Genomic DNA, 25522 nt, shown 5'->3' with positions numbered 1-25522 from the left:
GCGGGGGATAAATGGGGAAAGAAAGGGAAAGGTCAAGTCAAGGAACAAGTGTAAAGGATCCATGGAACAGGACAAGTGGGGGGAAACTTGATGTAGGGAGTGGGCAAGGCAGGGGAGAGTAATGGGGGAAAAATGGGGACATCTATAATTGAACAATACAAAATTTTTTTAAAAGGAGTATTTCTGATCTGAGTTTTTAAGTGTACCATTGTGAACTATCTGAAAAAGGAAATTCAGTGAATAGAACACACATAGAGTTGTGAAGAAAACAAACAAGGTCCTACATGAAGTTGAAGTAACATTATAGGAAAGCACATAATAGACAATAAAAGAGTTTTTGGGTAAGTAAATATAATGTTTTGGAGCCATAAAATATACAGTGTTAAGGAAGAGAAAAGAAAAAAAATCTATTTATGGTGTTTTGTCTGTATCACAGGAGCAATCGTAGTCCTATATTGAAAAAATAACATCAAAGCCAACCAACCAATCAGACAAACAAACAAACAAAAAAACCCATAAACCAGGATAAAAACAAATTAAGATATAGCAGAAAGGGAAGGCTGATGATTTCATTTTGAAATATGCTGAATTAAAGTGCTAGAAAACAAATTAAGAAAGACATCTCCATCCAACAATAAGAAAATGAGAAATTGAAATCAGGGCAGAAGACAGGACTGGAATTTTTTACAGAGAGAATTTTGAGCCAAGAAAATGTCTTAACTCAAGGGGGGAGGGGAAGAGAAGCAGATTACCCAATATCTTGAAATACTTTTATTTAGTACATGAGAAAAGAAGTACAATGAAGTCCTAGAGGTCCAAGAGATGTTAAAAAAGAATAATGTCATAAGAACAAAAAAAAATCTAAAATTTTTCTGACCAAAACATTTATCCTTAAAACTTATCCAACAATGTGAACTCTTAATTCTATGACCCCTTCACATCCAATAATTATTTTGTTAGCCCCATCTCAGCCATGACCATACACTAAACATTGTCATCATCATAACTTCAGTATTTAAAAAATCTCAGTTTTCCAGTCACAACGTCCCATCTTTTGAAATAACTGTTCTATTTTACATCATCAAAACCTCTAATCCTAACTAATGAACCCACCATTCACCTTTACTCTTCAATCCCCTCCAAATCCTCTCTTTAATCAGTCTTACAATGGAATCACTTTTTTTTTGCCCTAACCATTATACTTATCTGGTTAAATTCCAGCCCTAATGAAGACAACTTTTACATCTTTTTTGTATCTTTATCAGAACATTCAAACAAGCTGAAGAAAAAATGAACAGAGAATTTAAATACTGTTCTTGAAATCATCATGTATAAATGCACATAAAGAGACAAAAGTGAGTTTAAAGCAAATTTCATTATTATTCCTTTGAGTATTTCAAGTGTATTTTATTTTATTTCATTTTTGTCTTTGTTTTTCTAATCTGGACATGTGTCTTGGGTTTATCATAAACACATTTAGAATACATGATTACATTAATGCATTTCTGCTTTCCATTACTTTAACATAATATTTAAAATACATATTTGGGTAACATATACATTTTGATATAGCTAGTATCATCACTTGTTAAGTTGACCTTGACCTAATATTTCAAATATTTAGGAGTGGAATGGTACATTGTATGAAAAAAAAAAAGAAGCTGGAAGAAATTACTTAAATGAAAAAAAATTCTTACTACTTCCATTTTAAATTTGCAATTTTCCATTGTGTTTCTAGACTTTATCAGTTGTATTGATTCATTTGATAAGTACAACTTTGTGTATTTGCATGAGAGAGAGAAGGAAAGAGAGACAGAAATGGTTCCTTAGATTTTTCCACATTGGTCTCCACTGCCTTCTGCTTTTAGAAGTTTTTGGATGTATTCTTCAATCTCATTTCATCCTCATAATTCATGTGTTAGTCTTTGTTCAATATGAATATGATATTTCCCATACCTGCACAATTCTTTTTAGGAAAAGCAATGGAATTTTTGTTTTTCTTTTTATTTGCAGTTTGAGAATCTCAGTGATTTCCGCTGAAAGGCTCAATAATGAAAACCCCTACTCTAAAGTCAGCATCAGTAATTTTCTGACAGGGTCAAAAGTGCTGAATGCACCAAAAAATCAAGTGAGTCTGAAGTAGAAAATTCAAGCCTTTAAATTCCTCTAAATTGGGAGTTAAAACTCTGACTTTATATACTCATGTAAATTCCTGAAATCAACTATTGTACAAATATGGGGCCAAGTAGGAGCAGTTTCATTATATTCAAGGTTAGATTTAGATGGGACAATGACATCAATGTCAACTATACCATGAGATTTAAAACCTCAACAGCAAATAATAAATGGGCTTCTTATATCCTTATCAATCTGAGCATATGCTACTGGGTTATAATTTTTTAAGCCATTTCTTATCTCCAAGTTTGGAAGCCTGTTGTTAAAAAGAAAATGACCTTATATAAGAGGTAAGTGCTCTAGAGAAGACATGCAAATAATGTCATTTTCTAGAATGCCAGGGAAATCCTAGACCACTTTTCACTAATAGGTAGTGTTCATTGATGTTTATTTTGACACTCTTAAGAAACAAAGCAGTCATGCTAGAAACTGTATAATTTCAGCCAATTTATGGCACAGGAATAAAAGATTGTCCCTTGAAAAGATAAGGTTGCTATGATCCTAGAGCAATGACAAATTTTAGTACTAAAGAGAAAATATTCATAATTGTGAAAAATGCTTAAATTAACCTCTCAAGGACTTCGTGCTAAAGTGAAACAATTACTCATGCCTGATCTCTACTTAATATTTTTTCTTTCATAAACACAGAATATTAATTCTTAGTTAAAAGATGAATAAATCTTTTTTTAATATTTCTGTTTTTTTTAAAGATTTTATTTATTTATTTTCAGAGAGAGGGGAAGGATGGGAGAAAGAAAGGAAGAGAAATATCAGTGTGTGATTGTCTCTTGTACACCCCTTACTGGGGATGTGGCCCACAACCCAGGCATGTGCCCTGATGGAGAATCAAACTGGTGACCCTTTGGTTCTTAGGATGGCACTTAATCCACTGAGCCACACCACCCAGGGCAAAAGATGAATAAATCTTGACTAAACATCCATTTCCACAGCTAAGCAATATTACTACATTAAGCTTAAAATCCTAATGATATATTTAAAAATTATCATTCTCAAGAAAATATATTTTCAAATTATTTGAAACTTAGTAACTCCTGAAAACCTCATTTGACTAAGCTAGACTTTAGAACGTTTTCATGGTTTCAATATTTTATTTTATTTATTTATATTACTTTATATTTATTTTATTTTATTTTATTTTATTTTTTATTCTTATGAGGATTTTTTAAAATTGCTTTTACAAATAGAGGGAGGGAGAGAAAGGAACACTGATTGGTTGCCTCCTGCACACATCTGCCCCATCCAGCGATGGAATCTGCAACCTAAGTATTTGCCCTGACCAGCAATAGAACTGGCAAACCTTTTAGTGAACCTCTTAGTGTATAGGACCATGCTCCAAAAACAGAGCCACTCACTCACCCTGGGAAGAACATTTTCATGTTTTTTAAACCAAGAATTTATGAGTCATCATTGTTCAGGATTTGTCACTTTATCAATCTTTGTACATTATAACGACAATTTGACTCCATATTAAGTGCATCTACAAGCATCGTAATCGATTAGGTGCCTGAAACCCATTCAGTTCAAGGGCACGTCATAATGATAAGGTCTTATTGTCCATGTAAGGGCTACTTTGCAATCCATTACTTCCACTGCTATAAAATAGTGCTAATTAACCTTATAAAATCTAATACTTATGTTAAACCCTGTGTCACCATTATAGAACTGCTTCTGCTCCATAACTTTTTTTGTCTAATACTGAAACCCGTAGTCTTTGAAAAGCGAAAGTGCACGTCATTTATCTCTTAGTTGGGGAATTAAATGTTCCATTTAAGTAATTGCTGAAGATAATTAAAATTTAAGACTTAAAAATTTGAAAGTATGTTTTAATCATTTGGTCCTTCTCAAAGGATCAAACTTTTCTGCATTATCAAACAGATCATACTTAGCAGCATTTGACTGTATTTTTGGCGCTAAGATCATTTAAGTTTGAACATACATTTTTGTATAATGATGGTCTTAGAGAAACTGAAGTGAATAGGACTTAACTTGCCCTTTGGCTGAATATCTGCAAGTCCAACTTCACCGCAGGCGGTGTTAATGCAATTATTTTCAAACCTTTTGTGGTATGACCTATAGTAAAAAGCATATTTTACAATTTCATACACTACACAAATACAAACAGGAAATCAAAGTTTGCTCTTTCTAGCATCCTGTGATATATTTTTTCTTTTTCTTCTTTGTATATTTTCCTATCTTATTCTATTATATTCTATTTTATGTTAGTTTTTTAAAAGGATTTTTAAATTGATCTTCAAATTCATTAATAAGTTACAACCAACAATTTGAAAACACTGCATTTGTGACACACAGTAATAGCTCTTGTTGCCTTTATGTCTTCTTGCCCTTGTATTGCAAGTTATTATATTTTTAATTTTGCTTCTTTATAATACCTCACAATGCTCATACCTGTTATTTGTAAATTTTTGAGTGCTAGGGTTTAAGTCCATCACAGCTAACTATTTCAAGGATGACTGCTGGTCATAAGTCAAATAGTTGTTGCTTTCTTCTGCTGCTTTTAAAAATTTTTGTCTGCCTCTCTTCTTCCTTTCCTTGAAGTGTCCCAGATATTTATGGTACCCTGAATTTGCAAACGTTGGGCTTTAAGGCCACCATCAATCACTTCTTATTTTAATAGGACACATTTATAAATGTTAATATTTTCTACAATTTGGGGGGCATTGTTTGTTGTTTAAATATTTTATTTAAACTTTGAAGTCAGGAACTCCTTTATGATTATAATTGTATATGAAGAAGTAAATCAATATAAGCCATATATTTTAAAAATGTGTAATGAGGTAATTTTTAGGTTGTTTGAGTAAATGGCTCTCTGAGCAAAATAATTTTCTCCATTTCAACATAAATTGAAATAATACCAAATATTTACAGTGAATCTAATTTAATTTTATATATTATACTGTGTTTTCTCCATGTATTTTGCAAAAGTGATAATCAAAGTATTTAACACAAGCACAGTGTAATTTACTTCTCAGTAACTTGACCAGATGGATGTTAACTCTAATATTATGACACATAATATGAAAAAAATTCAAAGAGAAAAAAGCAAATATTATTGAATGGCACTTGTTGAGCAACTGGTTGACAGTTTCTTTAATCAGGGATGCAATATAGTATTTAATACTTTTAATGTTGAATAATTTTTGTTGTTTTTGTAATTTTCCTACAATTACCATTTTGATTGTTTTTATATAAACACATATGCGATGTTTGTATATATTTAGATACAAAGTAAAATGCTTAGATGTAACCTTATAATTTTATATATTTTATACACACACACACACACACACACACACACACACACCTACATCCCACAGAGTTTTAAACCCATGAGCCCAAAAGTTTATCTTGAAATTCTAATGTCTATGACAACATCATTCCACAATGGCATCTTAGCCATATTGAGACATTTTTGTTTTAGAGTTTCTACTAAAGATTTACATAATCGCTCAAAATAATTGGCTTTTTGTTGCAAAAAAACTGCTTACCTGGGAATGTTCAAAAAGTGCATTTCCTCTATGGATCTATAATCGTGATTCTGCACACCTTACGGGACTTTCACAGACATAAGAACGTTTAATTGAAAATGATTGAGTGCTCAACACACCACAGATGCCCAGCCTAAATAACAGCAGTGGAGATTACCCAGAGTCAGCTTCTTGTTTCAGAAACAAAACCAAATATATTCGCTCTCATTTCTAAGATAAGCACTTGTGTGTTTCCAGAGAGTCTATGAGTGATTAAATTTTGAAGCCATGAGATGGAAGAAAAAGGCCATATGGGCCTCAGAAAAGAAATACACAGGAGGAGGATAGCACATGGATATATAGTTTTTTAATTATATAAACTTAGAGCTAATTTCCCAATATTACACCTTTGAAAACATTTTAGAAGAAATTGACTATATTTCCATTAATTTTTAATTAATTAATTAATTGAGACATTTATATCTCCCTATATATCAGATGCAAGGAAAGAAAAACATTCTAAGTATCCTGTAACCTTCATTGCCTACGGACTGCCATTGCCAGAGTATCTCTAATGATAAGGAGACACTCATTATATTTATTCACCCAACTGTTTTGGTGACATATTAAGCATGATATTTAATAATAAAGGCATACTTTTGAGAAATGTTTACTTTTAACTTATTACTTATTCTATTTACCCTGAAAGGCTTCCCATTGTATTCCATTGCATTGGCATTGCACCTGCGTTAGTATCGCTTTGTAGTTTTAACCTTCATTCTTAATCTTCTTAAAGATACATAAAATTAAGGATATAATAAAACCAGCTTTTTAAAAACAAATGTATATAACGATAGAATAATTATTATATATCTAATCACAAATCTAGGTAGAAACTATTTAGGTATGTTTAGAGACTCCTTAGGTAATATTTAGATATACTAACATTAAGCTTACATAGCTGGTAATTTATAACTATTTGATAAATGGGCTTTCTTAGTAGTTTATGGGAATACTTTCATTCTTGCCAACCTCACCAAGTTATTGTGAGCAATCAATATGATTGGAGAACTGAAAAAACTGTAAACAAGATAACATAGCCATTAGTATTGTTAAAATTTTAAAAGAGAGTAATACCCCAATTCTACCATTTATCAACTGTGTGACTGGAAAAGGTCATAGAACCATAACAAGACTTATCATCCTCCTCTACAAAATGGAAATAATTATAATGGTCTTTGTGAAGCTTTTATAATAGGATAGTTTTATAACAGGATAGTTGTCTTTAAATAAGACAATAAACATTAGCAAACTTGGAAATCTTTGCCAAAACAAGACCGTGTATATCACAGACCATATACGTTCAACCACTAATGAGTCATGACATTCACTTAATTTTGGTAGTTTAAGGGCTTCTATATCTCCTGTTTTGTTTTTTCTGTCAAAACTCAGTAACTGATTAGTTCCTTTATCCCAGGAGAACTTGAGAGAGAGTAGCCTTTCCCACATTCGTTGTACCAAAACTCATTCTCTATCCCTTGCAATTCTTCCCAGTTGTTCTGAAAAAACTTTCTACCATAAAACTATGAGGGTGTTGTTCTGTGGTTGACATAGTCCAGTTTCCCATTTCTAGCTATATAATAGTTTTTTAGGGTTAATGTACCTGCTTCTCTTCTAGCAACTCATAATTTCTATTTATTCTCAACTAAAACAGCCATGTTGACCTATCATTTTGCAATGACTTTAGTCTGGATTTCTTTGCTGTTCAATCATGCATTGAAAGTCATAAACCTTCATCATAGAATGTGTTTATTTTACTTGGAACCTTGAATTTCAGAGCCATGGAAGAAACCTGAGATAATAACTCAGTTTTCAGAGTTGTCATAGTAGCCCAACATCAGAATATGTATTAAACATAAAACTAAGAATTCTGAATTTAAAACTTAGTAAGATAAATTACAAGTAATTGTTTTAAAATAATAATTTATCATCATTCTCATGGTTATTGTTTTTATGAAATGACAATGGGAACAGACTTCTATATATATTATTAATTTTGAAAAATCATTTACTATATTTTATTTTCTTAACTTTAGAGAATAAGAATACTGAATATAGAAGAGTGAACCCTAATGTAAACTATGGGCTTTGGGTGATAATGATGTGTGCATAAATAATACTGGGTCCATGGGTTCATTTTCTGTAATAAGTGTACCACTTACTGCACTTTTGTTACAAGTGTTACACTTGTTACAGGTTTTGTGGCATGTGGATAGGGGTGACAGCTATGCATGTGCAGGGACAGGGCAATCTGGGGACTCTGTACTTTCTACCCAATTTCACTGAACCTAAAATTGCTCTAAAATATAAGATGCATTAATTTTTAAAAATATTTTGCATGGTTAAATGATGTACTTGTGCAGGACCATTTAGGCCAAAGATATTCACAAGATTCATCATTCAAATCTAGTTTCATATTTCTCTCTCTACTTTACCACACAACTGTTTGTGATTAAGAGCATGACAGCTTAAACATTGTATCTGAAGATGAACAACACGCTGAATATTAATTAGCTAGCTTCCTATAGCATTGATGGTAGGTGAGAAACAATTTTGTAAAATTAATATCTGTTCATTAGGTCAAATGATATAAAATTGTTATTGTAGAGCAACTTTTTTCAGAATTCATATTTTATCTTGTTTTGGCATTTTACTCTGGATGATAACTTGCCTATTTTAACTCCTAGTTTGTTTTGTCATTTCTTTTGGCTGTAAATGGGGTTGTGTGACAATTAGAAAATAACATGCAATTGGCAAAAAAGGACATATTAGGCTGAGAAAACTGACCTGATATAAAACTGTTTTCCATTAATTAGAATTTCATTTTTAACACCTATTATGCTAATTGAAAATACATGAGTACATTCTTATTAGATTTCTTCTTAAATTTTGATAATTTCAAAAACGGATGTATAATATCTGCTCTAAAACACCTACTAGTTGTTATATGGTATGTAATCTGCCTTCCTAAAGATTAAAATCTTTCTTTTTGTACAGAATAGGGATCTATGTAATTTCACATGCTGAATTGATAGCAAGAACACAAGAAAAATTGTAATTACCAGAAGGTAATATAGTAAATAAAATGTAAACATTTTGCTTGATACACAGAAAAATTTAACAATGCGTATAATTATTTTCTTTTCTAGAATAAATGTCAAATACATATTTAACTGAATATGTCCCATTACTTTACTGAAGTATACTTAAAAAGTGTGAAACATTGGACTTTGGATCAAAATGAATGATAATTCCTTGGTGATAGTATGTGGAGTACAAACCCACACCTTTTAAGGTATTGGCTTTAATGTAATATAAGAGCTTTTTATTATTATTATTATCCCCCTCTCTCTACTTCTATAAATGAAAAATGCTGCCGTCTGAAAGCTGTCTGGGAATGCAGCCAAAGAAAGAAGAAGGCTGCAGAACTCTGGGGACTTGAAAGCAAAGTGGTTGGCATTAGTTTGGTCCTCACTTTAAACTAAAATTAAAACAATTGACAGACATGTACAGTAATCTCTCTTTTAAGGAAAGAATAGAATGCCTCTATGGCTATGTCAAGTGGAACAATTTGGGCCTGGCCCAAGTTATGCAGCTGTTCAGTGGGAAAACAGTAAAAGGATTCAGTCCAAAGCAGACAAATAAGGCAGGATTGTTCATAAAGAGTCACTGGGGCCCTCACATTTAGAACAAAGAAAACAACATTAGCCTACAGGACTGCAGGTTAGGAACATTTTAAGAACAAGTTCAGCCACACCATCATTTGTGATTTACACAAAATATAGTAGTATTTTGTTTATTATCAATATGCCTAATAACTTTGGGTAAATCATAAATTCATCAAACATTTTGAAAGAAACAATAATATTTGGTCATCAATTAAAGATATTATTTATGTCAGCAAGTTGTAAGGAATCATATATCCATTACCCATTTCTGATTGCCACCTGCTCATTAAAGGTGGATCAGGCAAATGGAAAGATTAAAGAAATTGAATGTTGTGGGAACCAATCAGCTGAGCCCCAGTGTCACTTGTCAGTGGTTCCAAAATAATAAAAAAGAGAATCAAATATAATCTCTCCAAAGTAACGGAGAGGAAATTTGGCAGTAAAATGGGAAAGTTGAACTTGCCCATTGGCTGTTGTGATATTACATCCTTCATTTTTAATCCCACACTTTTTAGGCTTTCTTGATCCTATATTAAAATATGAACAGTCTTTCTATTATTTTTTCATTTTATAACTCCTGTTTGACATAAATTCCTTTCCTTATTTTTCTTCCATTTTTCCTGATTCATTTTCTGAAATGGGTGATCCTCCCATTACCTTTGCTTCCTCACCACCTACTATTTCCCTGATGAATCCATTTCAATTTGCCTTCTGTTCTCTCTGCTCTGGCAAGACTGTTTTCTTTACAAGCAGTTAAATTTCCCTTTGGGAAAATCCAATGATTTCTTTTCAGTCTTCTCTTGTTTTTTGTCCTATCTGCCTCATCTGGCACTGTTGGAGATATAATATAAATGAAAAAGAAGCTAGAAATTAGGCTGTCTTTAAAGGAGTTAATGCCTGTATTTATTGGAAATGATAGTTACTTTGAAACTGTAGAAGAGTGAATTTTAAGATGATTAAGAAGGGGACAAGAAAACTAATGGTCTAAAGGCAGTAACGAATGTTAGCTATACCTTTAATGTCAATGGCCTGGTACACTACAAGGGAAGCAAGATGTAAAAATGAAAGTGGGAATGAGAATATAATATGAGAAAATAAGTGAAGATACATTGACTTGTGTACCTCATGGGGACCTATAAGGATAAAGAAAGAATATAATGACTATACTAATTAGAGGTCTTCTATATGCTGTAAACTCATGCAAGAAACAGTCAGTTTGGTAGGAATTTGGCAAGTTTTGAGAAAGGGAATAAATATAGAACGAAGTCTGATAAAAGACTATGTATGGCAAGAGTAAAATCTGTCTTGAGCTGGCTAGCTCTTCATCTTCAAGCTTCTATGGGTTCAACTTTAGGGCTGAAAATTATTGTAGGACCCATCTTAGTTTTTCAAAAGTTACTTTGGCTTACATAACAGACAGTTTATAGTCACAGTGGAAACAGCAGAAAACATCTTAAAGAATGTAAACTTTGGATGGATAAGGCACATGTACTTGGAAACAAAACTACGGAGGCGATGTAAAAGCAAAAATCCTTTGCTATACCCTGATCCTGATTCCGTTCCTTCATGTCTCCATATGCTGAACCCTGAGGTTATAAGGGAAAACAGGAATGAACAAACAAAATCGAAGCATAAAAAGAGGGAAGGCAGAATAGACAAAGTTGGAAAATAGTAAACAGAAGGAACAGGAGTAAAGACGGAAGAGAAAGTGGAAAGTTTCTGGTGTTAGGTACACAGAATCAGGAGTAAGTAAATTTGGGTTTAGGAATGTCTAAAGCTGGCTAGAGACTACTACACTTCTTTCTCTATTTAAAGTCCTGAACTTGTAGCCAAAAACTCTTGTTAAAATTTTAATACTAAAATGCACTGTCACATTTTGATAGCATATTGTAGTGGAAAAATGTTTTCTATAAGCAATTTAATCTTATCAGAAGGTAAGAATTATTAAAGTGAATTGTGCAGGATATATGCAGTAAAGCTACTAAAGAAAAAATGCTTTCTTTTTAACATTTAAGATGCTTAAATGTGTCTTAAAAGATAAATTAATATAGTAATTCACAAGTGCTCTTTAAATCTTCATATTGACATCTCTAGAAAATAATTACTGAAGGAAGGCCATTTTAAAATAACAAAACCATGATAAAGAAAGTGTAAATATGTTTAGTGTGTTAAAAAGTAAAATGCCATAAAATTGAAGAAGTTAAAATTTTAAACTTCTTTTTTTATTTCTTTTTTAAAATTTTTCAAACACATTTGTCTCCATTTATCCACCACCTCTTTTCCCTGCCCCACCCACCCCCACTGCCCGCCCAGTCCTTCCCCACCTTGGCTTCATCCATGTGTCCTTCACACCTGTTTCTTGATCTGACCCTTCCCCTTCCCCACCCTGCTTAAAACTTTTAGAAAAATTTTTCATGGAATAATATGGAATCTACACTTACATAACAAATATTATTAAAAACAAATTTTAATAATTTTACTTGAATTGGTATTTCAGCATTCTTAGGATATATTCCAGAAGTAAAATCACTGGGTCAAAAGACTGTTCCATTTTTAAATTTTTGAGCTTACTCCATACTGCTTTCCACAATAGCTGCACCAGTCTGCATTTCTAGTTGTATACAGAGAAGAATTAAATTCCTTTTCTTAAAATTTAAACCAAAATGTAAATCAATTGGAAAACTTTTAAAAAATCAGATAATTAATTGATTCTAGACCTAGATTGCTATTATACTAGAATGATCAAATGGCTCTCAAATAATCTTTGAATAATCTATATTACGATAATCCATACTGATTTGATTTTTGTATAAAAAGTAGATTTTCTATGAGTTTGTTGTTTATAAACATGAATGTTAAAAATGATCTAAAGTTGAAGTAATGTTAGGACTCATGTATTCTAATAATGAAATACAATTGAAAATGTTGAGCTTGTGACCCCTTTCATTCACATTCTTCCCAAGCAGATCGCAGTCACCAACTATGTTTTGTGGGAGCTGCTACATAAGAAATATAGAGTTGATTTTCCTCATTAAGAAAGTGCTTCCTCATCTAACTTTAAAACCTGAGCATATTTTGAGTATGTTTCAATATTTTCAGTTTTTCATGGGACAGTAAGTTCGACAATGTGTAACTTTTATCAATCTTATGACGTAAAGAGGGACTGGTTAAGACTATACTCCTTTTCAGGTTGAAATATCTTACTGAGAAAAAAAAAATCACAGCTGGAAACCATCCCAGAAACTTCACTAGATGACAAAGACAAAGACCAGTCTTCCACAGACACCTAATGAAGACACGGTTCAGGGGATTTTCTCTCCTACAGATCATTTTGCCCACTGAGCCAAGACAAGAGCAGTGGATGTCTGCACTTAAAGCCTGTAATCAAAGCAGAACAGAAGAGGGGGAAAAAAAAACTTCATTGCTCATTAAATCACTTACAGTGGTTTTCCCTTGGATTCACAAGTCAGGATTAAAGGCTGTCCTTCTTGTGGGAAAGGAGTGGATGGTATAATCTTAACTGATGGTGTATCTAGAAGAAAAATGAAAAGGTCATTAAACACATATAAAACTATATATTTAGTAATTTTATAGCATGCTGTGTGTTCATGCTCTTTTATGTAATTGTGTATATTTGAAAGGGATTTCTTAGATTTGGTGAAACAGAGTAATGTAAGTTTAAAAAGCTACCATCCTGTTCATGGAAAACTAACAGAAATATCTAAATATTAAATGAGCACCACTGTGTATTATTTCTGAAATCTGAATTTAAAAGCGAAATGGCAAAAAACTTGGTTTAGATGAATATCAAGCATTTCATACAATTGTTTCTGCAACTATTTATAGACAGCTATGAATACTATTATTGTAGACTGAATGCATTTTTGTACATTTGATAACAACACTTTCATTGTTGCAGGAATACCAGAAGCTTACAGTAAGGTATCAACAGAATAAACAAAAAACCAAACCCTCAAGATCAACTACTATCCCACAGCATTATGCAGAACCTTTTTGAAGAATTCAATAATGCAGGACTTGGTACATGCTGCTTAGTCTAAAGTACAGTTAGAAGTCATTTGAAATAGTTATTTAGAATATTGCTAAAAGTTAACATTTTGTTATATATGCTACAACATAATCGATATAGAATTATTTATTTCCATTTAGTAATAAAATAGCCCCTAGTGGAAATAGGATTTGAGAATACTTTAAGACATTTATATTTATAACTTTATGCCATGTAATATTTTTAATAAACATAAAGATATACATTTCACACAGAAATGGAAAATTAGCTAAAGAAAGGAGACAATGGAAACCATTTCTTCACCAGCCTTTGCTAAGCCCTGGCGTTGTGTAGCCCACAGTCAGCATGGAATTGCCTCCCCTTCTTATCTCCATTATAAACAACGCAGGCTCTGAGCATTCCTGACAGTCAAAGTTAGTCACATCCTTCCCTTAGTTATGATGAAAGAATGGGAGAACCCTGGGGTTATACACACTCTCTCTTTGAAGTCAGTTAAATAGGTATCAATCAACTGTTAATTTTTAGGTTAGAATCTTATTTCAAGAACATATTCAGATTTGTCACATATAGAAAAATAATCCTTATACTTATGAATTATGTATTCTTTTTTAAACTCATTCTTTCTCAATCATATAAGAAAGTGCATTTAAGATAAGCAACAATAGCATACAGGTTACAAACAGGCATTCCATATATATCATAGTAAATAATTGCAGTGTAAAATTACCCAGAAAGCAAAGAGGATTTGAAGAAATATGACACATACTCATCATATTTTTAATTAGTAGAAAAAATAATAAAATACTTAAATACATCATTAATTTTTCTATTATTATCACAGTTACTGACAAGAATTATCATATATTTTTGTCTTCAAAGTAGAACACTTTTTAAAGTAAGAGAATATTAACAATTATGCAGGGAAAGGTCTGTGAATAAGAATAACTCTGGGCACACTGAGGTCTATGATTTTTTGAAATTTGACTCTGTATACATATAACAAAATTTATCTTTCTTCTGACAATATAAAATAAAGCTTTATTTCAAGAAAAAAAAGGTAACAGAAGACAGATCAAAAAGTATGTTTTTAAGAAAGAAAATTGTGTTAATTTGGGTGTCTGTGATGGTTAATTTTATGTATCAACTTGAATGCATCATGGGATGCCCAGATATTCAGCCAAACATTATTACAAGTATTTCTATAAGAATGTTTTGGAGGCGACTTATCCTTATTAATATTTTATTTTTAATTACAATTTATTTTTGTACTATTTTGTATTAGTTTTAAGTTTACAGCATAGTGGTTAGACAGTCATATACTTAATTAACAAAGTGTTCCCCCCAACATTTCCAGTACCTACCTGCCTCCATATCTGGTTATCACAATATTGTTGACTATATTTCCTATGCTATATTTTACATCCCCATGACTATTTTGTAACTACCAATTTGTACATTTTAATATTTAAATTGGTAGACTTAGTAAAGCTGTTTCCTTAAAACAAAGTGGGTGGCTTTCATCAAATCTGTTGAAGGTTTGAACTAGAACTAAAAGCTGACCTTCACCCAAGTAGGAAATAACTCCCTATAAATTACAACATTGACCTTTTCCTGTGCCTTTAGACTTGAACTGAAACAGCCTGGGTCTTGAACTTGCTGGCCTTCAGACTGAAATGACATTAGTTCTGGTTTTTGGACTCAGAATGAAACTAAATAATTGGTTCTTCTTGTCTCTTGCAAGCTGACTAAGACTGAAGATTCAGAGACTTGCCAGCCTTCATAACTGTGTGAGCAATTGCTTAGTGTGTATTTGCGTGCCCATTCTTCCTACTAGTTTTGTTCTCTGAAGAGATCTAACTAATACAGAATCCTAACAGAACTGGAAACTTTTTTTCTTTTTTTTAATGAAAGTGAGCTCAGAAAGCACTAAGAAATGAGATAGAAAGGGAAGGAAGAAAAAAAAATGTGTTACTGAGCAGATTACACCAGGGACAAGTGGGGTTCAATCCTGCTGTGGAATTCTAAGAAGCAATGTAGGCCATGCATCAGACTTATGCTCCTTGACAGGCAAGGCACAGAAGTATTTCAGGAATACAAGTCTGTCCAGAAGGTATCCAGAAACACACCATGAAAAATAGAGACATTTATTGAAGAAGATACAAGATAAAAGAAACATTGTACACAGAACAATGACACCTCAGTTCCCTTCAAAGTAGGCACCTTGGGACCTCACACAGTTCTCCCAATTGCCATCAACTGCCCCATTGTATTCTCCTAAATCTCATCGATGGTCTGAAATCTCCTCCCTTTCAAGATGATTTTAGCTTTGGGAAAAGCCAAGAGTTGCAGGGTACCAAATCTGGGCTGTAGTGGGGCTGAGTCACCTGGATAATTTGATGTTTTGCCAAAAAACTCTGCATGAGAAGTGACGCATGAGCAGGTGCATTGTGATGAAGCTGTCAATCACCAGTTGCCCATAGCTGCAGCCTTTTGAATCATCCGAATAGTTTTCATGGAGGAAACTTAATGCATTCAAGCTTAATGCAAAATTCAATGCAGATTTGTTGCTCTGTTTGCTCAGCCATTTTGAACACAATGGCCACACAGTACACATGCTCACTCAATGCTGTCTACCACCCCCATTGACTGGTACAGTGAAGTCATCATTGGTCACACATGTGCATTTCAGTCCATTCTCCTTGGCTGCTAGGTCACATCAATGTCCCGCAAAACATTCTCAGAATATTAACAATGGCTGGATTCTTGGGGGACAGACCTTGTTTTTACCCATTCTGATTAGTTCTTGGTGAGAGCTGTTCTGGAAGGGGGAGGGAGTGTCACCTCCCTGGCATTCCTGGTCCACCCAATGCAAAGAAATGGTGTGTGTCAAAGGGATATGGATGGGAAAGTGTCTGTTTCAACTAAGTAAAATATACAGTGGCAGGTAGCTATTTGAATAGAGGAAAACAAATATGGTCCGATTTCTCTTAGCACTGAGCTTTAGTTTAAATAGTTTATTAGATTGGTAAGATCTTTGGTAACAAGCAAATAGTTCGCTGAAGCATGGTTCAACATTCTCTTCATATTCAAAATACAGAATTCAGTTATAACTACATGTCAGTGCAGATAATATGCTTAACATGTGTTTCTATGAAACATTCATGAAGATCACCAAATTACTTCTAAGTTACCAAAATCAAGGGATATAATACAATATTCTTATTTCACATCAGGATGTTTATGTGAAATAAAACATTGATTAGAATCAAATGTTCCTAAGAATTATTTCTTATTTTATTTAACATCTCTCTTATCCATCACTTACTCCCCACATTTCTGACTCAACTCTTATATCTCTAGTTACTATTTCTCAGATTCTGTTTAGTTGTCTCCTTATATTTAGTTTTTAGATATTGAGATCACTGAGAATGTGATTCACAAATTGTTTTCACATAATTTTCTCTAGGTCCTTTCAGCGATTTGCATCTGTTCAGTTTCTATCTACTCACCAGTCACTCTCAGATTTATATCTCAGAACAGTTCTGTACCACAAGCTATGCCTACATGTTTACATTATCTATTTGACATGTCCACTAGAATGCCTAAAAGACATGACACATTTGATGTGTCCAAAATGAACTCAGTCTTCAACTTTCTCTTGATTTAGTCTTCTTCCAGCATTCTCTATTCTATATGACACCACCAGTTTCGATCCACCATGTACACCAGACACCTCTTGTTTTTTTAATTTTTCTAAATCAATCAACTAATCATATCTGGTTGCTCTACCTCCTAAATAACTTTCAAATCTTATTTCCTTTTTTATAGGGCCACAATCACTTCTTCTATCTACTTTACGATAACAGTGGTCTCCTTTGTACCAATTTTCCACCCCTCTAACTCTTCCAGAACTAAAGAAAATTGTGTTCTGTAAATGTAAATGTGATCACATCAATTTTCTGGTTAATTAAAATTTTGCATGGTTAATGTTTGCTTTTAGGATTCCAAAGAAAATCATTAGTTTAGCCTTGTTAATAACAACCACCCATTACTCAAAAATTCAGTTGGATACTTCTGCTGCACGTTCTGCGTTTCACCTTGTGTTATTTTTAAAAAGTCACTACATAGTGTCTGTGTAGTGCTTTCTACAAAATCTGTGCTTAATAAATTATTAAATAAATGAACACATGAAATTTTATATATCTTTTTATCAGTTTGGTATTTTAGTTCTGAAATATTAGAAAAAATAATTGAAATCTGCTGTTGCCTGATGTATGTAAAGTTAACCCTAAATATTCGTATCACAAACCTTAGGTTGACTTTTATTCAAAGCTCATATCTACTTTAATTAAATAGTTTTCATTGACTTTCTTCCTAGTACACATTGTCTGCATTAGATAAAATTAAGTAACAACTTTTCAGGATTAAAAAATGGAAATTTGTTTTTTGATTCAAAAACCACATACTAATTTTCTCCCCTCATCTGATTTTGGCAGAGGAAGAACTCAGTTTATGAAGGAATTTATTTAAATATTCACCCAAAATTTTATTTCCATGATATGTCAGCATTCCTTTTTAAATATACCATGTTAAAAATACCCTCAAAATTACATTTTTAACTACATCAAATACTACAATAACATGATTATTACCCCTAATTTGACTCCACCTCAATTTTTTTGGGGGCGGAACAGGAATTAAATTGGTCTATAACAGGTTTTTACTTAACAGTACAGATCTGTCATTATTATTTCTATTTTATTATCATCATTCACATTAGTGTATCTATAAGGGAGTTTATCAAGCACTCCCTTAGGATAAAATTAAGGTAGAATTAATTTAGTGAAATATGAATGATATTCTAAAAGATACTTTTAATTGGTATAGAGCTCCTATACTTACTCAGTTATTTCAGACCAAATAAAAAAAAAGGACAAAAGAAAAATTGTAGTCACATAAAAAAGGGTTATTTTTAACTTTATAATTTCCAGAATTCACCAAAATATTTATTATTTTAATAATTGAATCTCATGTAAATATTTTGTGTATCAATTATTTTGTTATATATAAAAATAAATGGAGAATCAGGAATAACACAATGCACAAGAGATAATAGGAAAAATTTTAAAATTACCTTAAATTTCTATACATTTTATTAATCTTTCTACTAATGAAGATATGAGTCTGAATGAGAATGTAAACAATGTCTGATTAAACCACATAAATATATTTATGTTATTGCCAAGTTATCTATTAAAATTATATAAAGGATTTTTTTCCTGTCTATATTTATGTTATTTGTAATTTTCTTTTTGGCTGTAGTTTTTCATTTCAAATATAGTCAGACTTCAGTTCTCAAATGTCCCCTGTCTTGAACAATTAGGTTCTCAGCCAAGTTGTTCCTGGAAAAAGTCTCAATTTTCAAACAAAACTACGGTCCTCAACCCAATAGACCTTTCATTCTGATAACTGCATGATCAGTCACACATCTCAGGTGCCATTCAGTTTTTTAACAAATCTCTTCAAACAGCCGTCTGGAACAAATTAAGTTTGAGAACGCAGGTTCCACTGTATATTTCAAAGTATTGAAAATATTATTTTTAGCAAACTTTACTTAAATAATAATTCCACACTTGCTTTGGAAACATTTCATCTATTTTTCAGTCTAGATGCACTAAGAGTTGCGTTTCATCCTGCTCTATTCAACACAAAATGGAATTACAGTTTTTATATATCTTCTTATTTCAGCTTGTCACATTAATTCTCAGTTAAATTACCAATATAAGGGTATTCTATTATAATACTTAATGGTAGTAAAAAGTGGGGAGGTTTGTAAAAGTATTATTATTATTATTATTATTATTATTACTGGTATTATTTACACTTGCTTTATCTTGTATGTTAAACTTAGATTTTGTTTTGAGGGGGGTAAACTAACAATTCCCATATCTTTTTTAAAATGTCTTCAGATAAGTCAACTCTACAGCACCCTATTTATTGAAAATAAATATATGTATGCAATTTATACTATATATAATATGCCATGTTTATAATACATTATACTTATAAATACATATCTGAGTGATAGGGAAGAGTAAATAAGTAGGTTTAAATTATTTCATAATGCAAGATTTATATTTTTATTACAGAACATTGTACTTAGTTAAAAAAACATATTTTTTATTTAAATGGCTGCTTTATGCACCATATTTTGAGCATTCAAAATCTAGGATCTTAACCTATTGAACTGTATTTCTCCAGAGCCTAGCAAAATGCTTTCTATGTTCTAGTGAAATTTTGGGTGAATAAATGAATGAGCTACTTTCTAGTTATCTCAAAATGCAAGCAAATGAGGAAGTTTTGCAAAAGCACATAAAAATAAGGATATATTCATTTATCTACAAATAATATTTTAGTACTTCAGAATTAATCTTTAAAATAATAAAAAATATAAAAACATTTTCTTAAGTATTTTTTATTTATCTGAAAAAATTAGAAACAAAATTACAATCAAAAGATATATTAATAGAAAAATATTGTTCTTTTGTTGTTCAAAATTTTAAAAGCTTTATTAACATAGGAAATAAGGACACCTCCTGTACTATTTGAATGATTCAGGATTTGAATCAAAGTAAAGATACCTAGTAGAATGGACTTTCTTTATTCTTGACAATGATTTTAGAAAGGAGGAAAGATCTGTGATGAAGTTACTATTACAATATCTAACAATCTTGAAAGCACAAACTATTAAAGCATTTCGTGTCAATAGTTCAACAACAATAAACATTTATGTGTCACTAAGCGTTTTGCAGGTTAATTAAAGAAGTTTTAAGTCAAATGTTTTACCAAACAAAAGGCCCTTACCTCCTTCTATAGTAATAAAAAAAGTAATAGGAATTTAAATTTATAAACATTTATATAGTTCCTAAAACAATCAAGGCACATTATTACTTATTTAAATTTACTGTTTTACTAGAATTATAACACTGTAGCATTATAACATTATACATTGTAACATTCAGGCTGCAACAACTGAAGTTCAGGGGTTTTCATAAATGGTATTCCGGATTGCTTCCCATATGCTTAGGAAAGCTAGCTCTTTAGAGCAGAAATGGTCTCAATACTATTCACTTCTTTATCCTCAGTCTTAGAATAACTCCTGGGCCCCAATGAAATATTTCTTGAATAAAAGCATGAGTAATATTTTTTTGTAATTTTTCCGATTACTTGTCAGGAACACCAGTGTATCATAAAATTAAAATTATCATAGCTATCTTCTAAGAATAGTAAACATTGGTCAAATACTTGGTAAATATTAGAAAATATTATGAATGCTCTATATTCATTGGCTCATGGAACACTTTATACAGCATGCCGGGAAGGTCTGCTATTGACCTGTTATAGAGACCATGAAACCAAAGCTCAGAGAAGTGACCTATCCCAGTTACACAATCATAAATCATCCTGGGCAGTTGGACCTTCTCTCTCCCTTCTTAATTACCTTCAGTATATTGGTGTTTCCTTTCCTTTCTTAGACTTCCCTAGAGATTGGTGTTCTGTGTTGTATGTTCTGTGTCCTCTATTGTTTTTCAACATCAACTCTTTCTCCATCTGGATGCATTGGCACCTGGTCCAAGATTTGTGTTTGGCTCCATATGATCTAGACCTTGTAAAATTCATCTGGCTATGTAACTGAATTTGTGACTGAATTCTATGCATAACTTGTTAAGCTGCCTGTCTGTATGCTTTTCTTTTTATTTTTTAAAACTCTCTTACATCCATCTCCTTCTCACATCTTTTTCTCCTTTGACCAAAAAATATATTATTTCGGGTGTAGGTGGTTAAAAGGTACAGGCTTCCACTTACAAGACTAAGTTCTGGGGACGTAATGTACAGCATGGCAACTATAGTTAATAACACCATACTGTATATATTTAGAAGTTGCTAAGAGAGTAGATCTTAGAAGTTCTCATCACAAGAAAAAATAATTGTAACTGTGTGAAGGTAATGGATTTTATGCAAATTTTGGTAATCATTTTGCAATATACACATCTATCAAAGCATTATGCTGTATACCTTAAACTAATGCAAGGGGGTCCCCCACAAATGGAATTATCTTCTGGAGGGCAAGCCCCTTGCAGTACAAGCTTCCCCAGCTATGTGAGTGTTCCGGGAACCCATCTGTATCAGTGTACCAGCTGGTGCTGTTGTGAGAGGCTCTGTTCAGCTTCAAAGAATTATTTCTGAAGATTCTTTCAATCCATTTTCCCATTTCATTATGGGTGATTTATAAATGCGCCAGCCTGCACCGTGCTGAGTGTTCAGTAGTTTCTCACCAAAAATGGCATAACACCATGCCCCGCCCTCCCCATTCACCCAATCTTGCCCCAAGCAACTTTTTTGGTTTGTTTGTTTCCCTGGGTGAAAAAAGTCCTCAGGGAAACTTTTGGCCAATATGGAAGAGATGAAAAAAAAAACAACAAAAAAACGGCAAGAGCACTGGTTCAAAAACTATTTTGAGCAGTGAAAAAAATACCTAGATAGGTGTATCACATCAAATGGAGGGTACTTTGAAGATGACTGAAGTTTAAACATGTAAGAATAAATGCACAATTTTTATAAATAAATTTTGGGGGGGTTTTGTTCCCCCAGGCATGTCAGTTATATCTTAATAAAGCTGAGAAATATTTTGAAAAATAAAATATAATCCCTTATCTTATATATTACATTATATCCTTATCTACATATACCACTAATAAATGAATAATTACCATGAATAAAACAAAAGATCCCTCCAGCAAATTTTTATCAAAGGAGATTTAAAGACTTACAAGCATTTTGCAGATGAAAGAGTGATTCTTTGTCATATAGCAATCTTACTGCATAAATGTTTCTGAACAAAAGAATTTACTTAGTACCATTATAAAGATTTCTTGGCACTTAAATTGATATGAAAGAATATGACGTACCAACTCACTTTGATGAGACCACTTCCCAGTTTATTCTAAAAGAGTGGCTCTCAATTAGAGACAATTTTACCTCCCAAGATCATTTGACAGTGTCTGGAGACATTTTTGCTTGTTAGAGTGCGGGGGACACGTAGAGGGAATGCCACTCGCACTTAGCGGGTAGAGCCGAGAGAGCTGCTTAACATTGTGCAGTGCACGAGACAGCCTCTGCCCAACAAAGCGTTATCTAACCCAAAAAAGTCAATAATGCCCACCTCTGAAAGATTTACTTTTATTCTATTCATTACCTGTATATCTCTTCCCTGTTACACAAATTGGTGACTATTAGAGAACAGTAAAATTGTCTGCATTTATATGGGATGCTTGGTCTTTTCTCATATTTCAGTTTACTTCTGTAATGAAAGAAATGCTTAATACTCTGAGTATGGCCAATGTGATACTTCCCTGAAATAAAAATCTTGAAAACAAACTTGAGTCACATCTCAAGGTCTAACACTTTTTATTAGGAGCAGTGGGCTGATATACTAAGAGTTAACCAGAGCCATTTCAGCTGTAGAGTTCCCTGCTGCTCTTTTTCTCTGTGTGAGATTATCTTTTTCTAAGATGCCCAATTTACTTTTTTTTGTTTGTAATTTTGCAATAAAATTCAAACCTCGCTTTCCTTTTAATTTACAACATTCTTTTCATAATGCTCAAAACTCTCAGGTACTTTTTCTTTAATAGTTTATTAAATTCCTTTTTAATACTAGTAAAATATTACTTTTGTGGCAGTCACTTATTTTTCAACAAATGTATAAACTAATATGCGTACAAGACACATTACAACTACTATTAAGTGCTATATATTCACAAATATGATCAACCATAAGAATTTTGTCTCAATAAAAAAGATAAATCATATATCATTCAAAATAATGCAAAGTTTAAAAATGAAAGCAACATCGTATTCTGATGAAATATTATCGGAGTTATTTAGGAGGAGATTACATATACTTGTTAGAAACAATGAAAGGTACCTAGAGAAGTGGCACTTGAAACAATTCATAGAATACATAGTATTTGAACTGTTAGAATTTTTCCAGAGGGGGAAAGAATACAGGGAATTCAAAGCAGAGCTGAATAAAGGGTTGATGTAGAGAAGAATGTAGCCTGTTGAGGAAGCATCTAGAAATACTGTGAAGTGCAGAGCACCTTATCTTAAAAGGGGTGCTGCGAGCCACATTATATGGGATATTTTAAAAGCTTCTAATGTTAGGTTGAAGAGCTTGACTATTAAGTAAAGGCAGTAAGAAATCATGTTAAGTTTCTTTATCAAATGAGTATCAGGCTCAGAAGCGAGTTTGTGAAGGATATTTGGCCATGTGTAAAAATGAATGGGTCAGGGAGCAATTAGAAACAAAATGTCTCTATTATAAAGCTAAGCCACAGGAAAGTCTTATGGAGAAGAGAAGGTAGTAGGAACACTATAGGTAATAAATACTCCAATATTTGTGTTTATATTCTATTTCATAAATTTTTACGATTGAGAGCTCTATAGTAGATTATCTTACATGCATTTCTCTATATCTCATTTACTATCCTTACTTACATTTTAGTTTCCATTGTTTCTTTAATATCTTATTTTAGTTATTGCGATAACTATAACATATTTAGAAATAAAATAATTTATAGTCGAGAAAGTTATGATAAATTAAAACAATGAAATAAATAGAATTTAGAAATTTTTCAAATGAAACTCTCCTGTATTTGTAGCCTAATGAATTGAAGTAAATTGCAGTTTTGATTCAATATTGTTGGTAGATTGATTTTACTTTGGAGGGCAGGAAGAAATTCAGCTAGTTGATAGCTTCAACATTGGAGATGGATTGCTTAGGAAAAGGTATCAGAAAGGTCACTAGTCAAATTTCATCACTAGCTGGGACATTTTGACTCTTCTGAAAGCTCATTTTAAAAATAAGACTGCATATCATCATTTAAAGGACAAAATGAGAAATCAAAATTTATTGTGTCCCTAAACATTTTCAAGTTGTTTATGTTTTCATGTTATTTTAAGTAAACACTGTCGAAGTACCATGGAATAAATCATCATGGGGACACAAAAAGAAATAGTAAATAATTAAATTAACACATTAATATAAAGTTGTTTTAGGTTTTATAAATCTGCCATGGGAGGGCTTATGCAGTCAATGTTTATTTAACAAATATGCAACAATAATAGAAACTGCATAGGTTAAGTCAGTTGAAATGAAATGTAAAATGATATGGAATTGGTAGCGTTATCTTAGTTTCTGTTTGTTAGTCAATTTTTGAATTATCAGGTTTGTTTTCATTTCATACATTAGCTAATCTTTGAAATGTCCCATTACATATCATTTTGGTAACTATGAGAAAAGCCAAAATAATCATCATCAAAAATAATTAAAAAATAATTCTTAAATTCGGTGGTATATTTTGAAATATATTTAAACTGAGTAAAGTCGAATAAAACAGTAACTGCATAATTACATTAGATAGTTCCCAGAAAAGTTCTCCTTAGGATAAGGACATTTTATTTGTAGCTTTTATTACTGGAAAGAAAAATTATTTAAAAAATTGTTTTTTATTTTCCTGTTATCGCTAAATTTGTTTGATTTCTCTCAGTGATAGTGAGTAGTATGTGTCCTAGGCAAAATTACAAAAAGGAAAAAATCCCGTATGTACATATTTACCTATTTCACAGGCTCCCTGCTTGTATTCTCAAGCTTTCTCATTCTCCTTCACAAAGTACAGATCTCGTAGGAAGTATTAGCTAAGCTTCTTTTATGTTCACAAAGAATACTACATTACTTTCTTATTAATAACAATAACAGAAAGCCAAGCATTTATGGTGCATTAACTGACTTAATGTTTACAAAAGATATAAAGCAGGTACATTTTCCTGAGGAGAAAATTGAGGTTTAAACTGACTAGCATGAAGTCATAAAGAGGAACTGGATTTAGAACCTATCCTTATCTGACTTCACAACTTTAAAATATGCAATATTGATTTCCAAGGTCACACTGTACTCAAACTATATTTTTCTAAAACGTATATATTCCACCCCGCAGACTGTGAACCTGTATTTGGACATTAAA

At 32.1% G+C, this 25522-nt stretch overlaps 1 protein-coding gene across 1 annotated transcript in view; it reads right to left on the bottom strand.

Annotated features, from left to right (window-relative positions):
- Positions 1-25522, bottom strand: part of CADM2 (cell adhesion molecule 2) — a gene marked incomplete at its 5' end in the record, with an annotated part of 236746 nt that overhangs the window by 103956 nt on the left and 107268 nt on the right. The window contains one exon of the mRNA XM_054585063.1: positions 12851-12941. Within this exon, the coding sequence (XP_054441038.1) occupies positions 12851-12941 (91 nt within the window). The remainder of the gene's footprint in view (positions 1-12850; positions 12942-25522) is intronic.

Source organism: Pteronotus mesoamericanus, unplaced genomic scaffold, assembly GCF_021234165.1.
Source record: "Pteronotus mesoamericanus isolate MK-2021 breed Mesoamerican mustached bat unplaced genomic scaffold, CSHL_Meso_final contig_82, whole genome shotgun sequence".
NCBI lineage: Eukaryota > Metazoa > Chordata > Mammalia > Chiroptera > Mormoopidae > Pteronotus > Pteronotus mesoamericanus.
This window is presented reverse-complemented; position numbering and strand designations above follow the sequence as displayed.